This window comes from Hibiscus syriacus, unplaced genomic scaffold (genome assembly GCF_006381635.1).
Source record: "Hibiscus syriacus cultivar Baekdansim isolate YM2019G1 unplaced genomic scaffold, ASM638163v2 tig00110450_pilon, whole genome shotgun sequence".
NCBI lineage: Eukaryota > Viridiplantae > Streptophyta > Magnoliopsida > Malvales > Malvaceae > Hibiscus > Hibiscus syriacus.
The window spans coordinates 5,203,724-5,209,380 of record NW_024062743.1 but is presented as its reverse complement, the minus strand read 5'-3'; the positions used below and the strand labels follow the sequence as shown (position 1 = coordinate 5,209,380).

Here is a 5,657-nt window from a genome sequence, read left to right as displayed (position 1 = left end):
AACTCTTGCAGAACCAGGCGAAGTCCATGGCTTTAAGGACATCCCTTGAGAACTAAAATTCTTGTCAGGTGGTAGTTGTGTGAAGTGTATCATCATTTACACAAATGACAGAACAGTTCAAGGACAACACGTCAACTGGTCAGCTAGTAAAGTAAATATGATGTCACGAGGGAAGGTTCAAAGGAAGACACCTACCTATCCTATGCAATTATCGATTGTAGAGTCTATCATCACATCGAGTCAAAATGGTTTTGATAAAATGATCAATTTTATTCATATGGGGAATTGTTGGAAAAATCGATAATTTTAGAGCTTTGAATGAGAAATTGATCCAAAAGTTGTTGAGGAAAATGTTAAATCAATTATTGGTTCGTGCATGCGTAGACATGCACAATGTGTGTAACGTTAATGCCTGAACTGGTCAGGCTTTTTGTGGGCTGATGGATATTTTAACCCAAATATGAGATATTTTCCCCAAACAGAGAATATCTTTTCAAAGATGTTTGGAATTAAAATGATAAATATTAAAAGGTTCCTTTAATCAAAACAGTAATTTTGGAAATTTCTTAATTGTGTGATTATCATTAATTCTTCATTAGGTCAAAAATTTCTAATTGTTCACAATGTGAAATCCCTATAAATATTGTGTTAACCTACTAGGTTAAATATAATTTAAAAAACAACAACTCAAAAACCAATTCAAAAGAATTCTTTTCATTAGTTTTTGGTGATTGGTTAAGACAATGAATATTTCGTGATCTCGGTAGTTTTTCTACTATGCGTTGATCATCTCATTGTTGTATTCTGGGAGATAGACGACCAAAGATCTCGAGCACCAAAGAGTGGCCGAAAATATGTCGTAAGGAAACTGCGTAATTGCAGGTCTCAACGTATTTCTCTTCATATATTTATAGTTTTCTATTCAGATTATTTAATCGAATATTTTCCATGTTATTAATTGTATTTGTTTTATTATTAATTCATGTACAAGAATTTTACGACGATACCCTATCGATGAATTGAATTTGCTACGACTTATATGAATCACCATGAAAGTAAATTGTTGATATATAAAATATTTGATTTTATTATTGTTTTATCGTCTCGGATCAACAAAATAATTGTTTCATACAAACCTTTTTCAATTTCTCCTACCATCGAGATTTATTTATCCCTTTTTTCAATAGAAACCAACATAATCATCTTCCTTTCATACTGATCATTTACTAATTGATGTAACTTGACTAAGAATTTCACCATAATTAGGTTTAGGGGTTTCAAGAAAGTTGTAATTAATTAAATTACACAGTGGTTTGAATAATATTGAAAAATAATAGAAAAGTTCAACGCAACAGGCCTGCCCCAATCCAATTAGACCAGATCAGGGTCAGTCAGCTAATGCCGAGTAGCCGTCCATGACAAATTGCTTATTTCATTTGGAATCTGAACTGCCCGGGTTTTTTTATTTAAATAATACGTTTCAAAAAATTACATAGAGAATTATAATCCTAGTTAATTATTACGGAAAGATTACTTTTAAATGCCCCAACTATCACTTTTCTTCTGTTTTAGTCATCTTACTACTTTTTTCAAAATCATGTGTAACATTTAGTTTTGGTTTCATTTTGGTCACCCGCTATTAAAAGTTAACAAGGATGCTAATATGTCACCATAAGATAATGTCACTTCACCTTTAAAAGAATTCACGTTAATAGTGTTTTGTTAAATTCTTAAAGTTGAGTGACCAAAATGAAACAAAAATATAATGCTAAGTATAACTTTGAAAAAAATAAGTGGCCAAAATAGAATAAAAATGATAGTTATATTAAATGTGTAGTTTACCCTAATCATATACCCATTTTTTTATTTAAGAAAGATTTGATTGACTTGTAAGATGTTTAAGGTCTAACTAACAAACTGCATCTCCACTGGGTTAAAATCAGCAAACCTACCATATTGCCTAAACATTCGCCAAATTCACCAGTGAGAAACAACAACAAAAAGTTATTTGAGAGTGAATATTTATATAAAAGATGTGAATATATAAAATTTAAAGGAAACGGGAAAATTATTAATAAAATATAATAAAATATTTAAATTACATGAGAGTGTGAATTTTCCATGGCAACCTCCTCGTTAGATTCGTCCCAAAAGATGTAGAGATTATGTGCTACTTTTTAAAATGAGGCTTTTAAAATATTTTATGATAAAACAAATTATAAAACGAGACCCCTAAAATATTTTTTTTTCATGTTAGAAATCATGATTTTAGTAGGTTTTTTTTTTTAAAATGACTACAATTCATTTATTGTTGGTGTTTTTTATGAAGAAATGATTATAAATCATTTATTGAGAAAATAAAAGAGAAAATTAAAAGGTTTTTCTTCTAAATTTTGTCATGAAAATTAATAAAGGAATTATAACAACTTTTTTTTGGATAAATATTTTTTTATTACCAGATTTTTTTAAAGTGTGGGATCTCTAAAATTTTGTGATATATCTTGCACATGTAATAGAACAAGCCTGCTCCTCGTTTATCCCTCGAGCCATCCCGACCCGAGCAGAACTAACTAAGCTAAAGCTGTGGTCGTACATGGTCCGCGGAAAGTGGACATAGTTGCAAATTTTGTACTACTGCACTTACTGCCATATAAAAGAACATAAAAAAGGAGAAAAAGGAAATCCGAAAAAAATAATAATGACTTAGATTCTAACTGTTTTGTACGAACAACTACAACAACAATATTGGTATTAGAGTTGTTCATAGACAGATAATCATTCTCTTTAATCTAAATGGTCGGTTAAATGTTATAATAGTTATGAGATTTTTTTATCGTAATCTAATTATTAAGAAACGATTAATCACTAACTGTTAATTATTATTAACGATTCAGTTATGACTTAACCTACTATTAATCTATTACAATTATTTATCAAAATTTTTCATAATACTTACACCGATGTAAGTAAATAAAATAATAAAGTGTAATACTTAACGCATACTTATATTGGTGTAATTATGTACATCTTTAAATATCTTAGTACCTAAAAATAAACACATAATTATATTATTGTAAGAATATTTCTATACTTTAAAAGAAATAAAAATTAAAAATGATATATATTAAATTATTTGTATAAAAATTTTATTAAATATATATATAAATTATAAATAATAAAAAAATTATTTTAAGTTATTTGTGTAAAAACATAATAAATTAGAAATATAATTGTAAATTTAATTTCTTAATGGTTAACTGTTTATCAAAACTTGTGACCGTAACTTTAATTATTAATCATCATTTTTAGTTGTTCGGTTAATCGAAATTGTTTAATATTAATAATTCGATTAATTAACTTGTTAAATGTAATGGTTACACAGGATTTTTTTTTTGGAACACCCCTCATCAGTACAAACTCTTTTATTCCAGAGTTCTCTTGTTTTCCGGGAAAATCTGGGATAATGTCCCTCCAACTCTAGACCTTCCAGCTTCTGATATCGTCCCAATTATAAATTGAACACCCTTTATCAGAATCTTCCCCTTCCTAAAAAATGCTATGTTCCTTGTCGGTACACCGAGCAAAAAGCCATGGAAACTCGCCTTCTTCCACTGTTTCCGATTTGAGGGGGGAAAAAACACACTTTGGGTTGGTGAAAAGAAAAAGCAATGGAAAATTATATTATCCACAAAGCATCTTCCATTTGGTTTTGTTATTTGAACTTTATTCCTCACAATCAAAATTCAAAGAAAATTAAAAAAAAAAAAAAGCAAAATCCAAATACAAACACTTTTATCCTACAGCTCCAAAAAACTAAAAATCTACCCTTTCTTATTTACAGAGAACCGTATGGAATTTGTTGAGGGAGCCTGAACCGGACCTGAGAAGCCGGCGAGCGAACCGCCACACCGTGCCAGCAAATCCCACCCTTGCACATCTCGTGACCGTGGACGGAAGGGGATTGATCACGGGAAATGGCGTAGGTGACTTTACGAGTGACGTCCCACGTGATTGTTCCGACTAAGATCAAACCAACCACCGCGCTCGACGCAATCAGCACAAATCCGCCGCCGAAGCTCCGCCCGCATACTAAACCATAGGCCTTTATCCCCACTATCACCGCCACGTAGATCATCATCAAATTCCCAATCACGGCATCCGATATCGCCATGTAACTCGGTTACAATAGCTGAAACAGATGCTGGAGGAGGGGGAGGCTGGTGAAGATAAAAGAAAATGAATCGGTGGAATGAGTGAGGATTTAAACGAGTTGAATGAGTAGGGTAGGGGAACTCGGGTTCGAGTTTAACCTTTTTTATGGGGATAAATAATACAATATATTTCTTAAGAAAATATGAAATTAGAATTTAGAGCTTATCTTTTATCAGTGTCTCATTTTCCTTGGGAGAGCGAAAGTGGAAAATGGTATCAAGTTTTTGTCACACGTCACCACCTGATTCTTTCTTCCAATAAAATTACGCCACGTTTCCGTTATTTGCTTTTGCCAATTCGATATTAGAAGAATGATAATATTAATTTTATTCATCACAATATTTATACTTCTAATTTGTAAAAATTACTTATTATTTTTTATTAATTGAGTTGTAATGGATAGTGTAGTTATATTTGATGGATTGATTAAATATTTTATTTTTTATATTAGTTTAGGTTAGAAGTCTAAATTTACTAGAAATATTTCTTTCTAAAGTTTTTTTAACAATTTAAGTAGAATTAGGATTAAATTTAGAATTTGTGAAAAAATAAAATATTATAAAAAATAAAATTTATGAAATAAATTTTTTTGATATCGTGTGTTTTCTACATTACCGTTATTGGCGATGGGGTAAATAAGTCATCAATTTTGATGAAGTTCGTGATTTGAGCCACGTTGGCAAAATTAAAATTTTGTATTTTGAGTTTAAAAAGTGGCACGAATATGATAAATGAATTATTGTTATTTTTTTTAAAATTTAGGTTCGAGCATCATTGATTTCAGGGATTTTAACGTTCAATGTATAAAGGTTGGAAATTATCGTTGAACAAATATTATCTTATATTTATTTTAGATTAATAAAAAAATATTAAAAGGGTGAAATGGTGGTAATATAATTATGCGAGAAATTTGAGGGACGACCGAGTCCCAAAGCGAAGGAAATGTTTGTGTTGTTGCTTAAAGTCTATTTAATTAGGTGTGGGGATGGGGAAGTATTTAAGTTTTGAAGTTGATCCATCATTGTTGTGGTAGACATTTTATTTTACCAATATCGTGTTCTTTATTTTTTTCTTAATTTGTTTATAGAATTTTATAAATGGATAAATCTTAGTATTAGTCACTAAACTTTTAGATGTTATCTTATTTTTCTAATTGAATTATCAAAAACTTATCGAGTGGTCTTAATAGTAAAAGAAAATATTATTCTTTCTAAAAGTCTTAGATTTGAACAACTGTGTTTGTAGGGTGTGTATATATTGTTAAATAATTAATAAAATTCTAAATAAATACTATATTGAAATAACCTCAAACTATTTAAAAAAGTAATTGAATTATCAAAAGTTTTAATTATAGCATACAATATTCAAAATTAAATTTTTATTTATTGAACCATTAAATCAGTAACGTTAGAATCATATGACATTTTTGCACTTATGTGAAAAGT

General features: G+C 29.6%; 1 protein-coding gene across 1 annotated transcript; it reads right to left on the bottom strand.

Annotated features, from left to right (window-relative positions):
* Positions 1-3,831: 3,831 nt before the first annotated feature.
* LOC120125988 lies at positions 3,832-4,285 on the bottom strand. Its single transcript, XM_039144298.1, has one exon. The coding sequence runs from the start codon at positions 4,169-4,171 to the stop codon at positions 3,836-3,838; it is 336 nt and encodes a 111-aa protein (XP_039000229.1). The 5' UTR covers positions 4,172-4,285; the 3' UTR covers positions 3,832-3,835.
* Between the last annotated feature and the right edge of the window lie 1,372 nt (positions 4,286-5,657).

What these genes read in the sequence shown, in the direction of transcription:
- LOC120125988 (XM_039144298.1), bottom strand. Translation starts at nt 4,171, where the DNA reads ATGGCGATATCGGATGCCGTGATTGGGAATTTGATGATGATCTACGTG.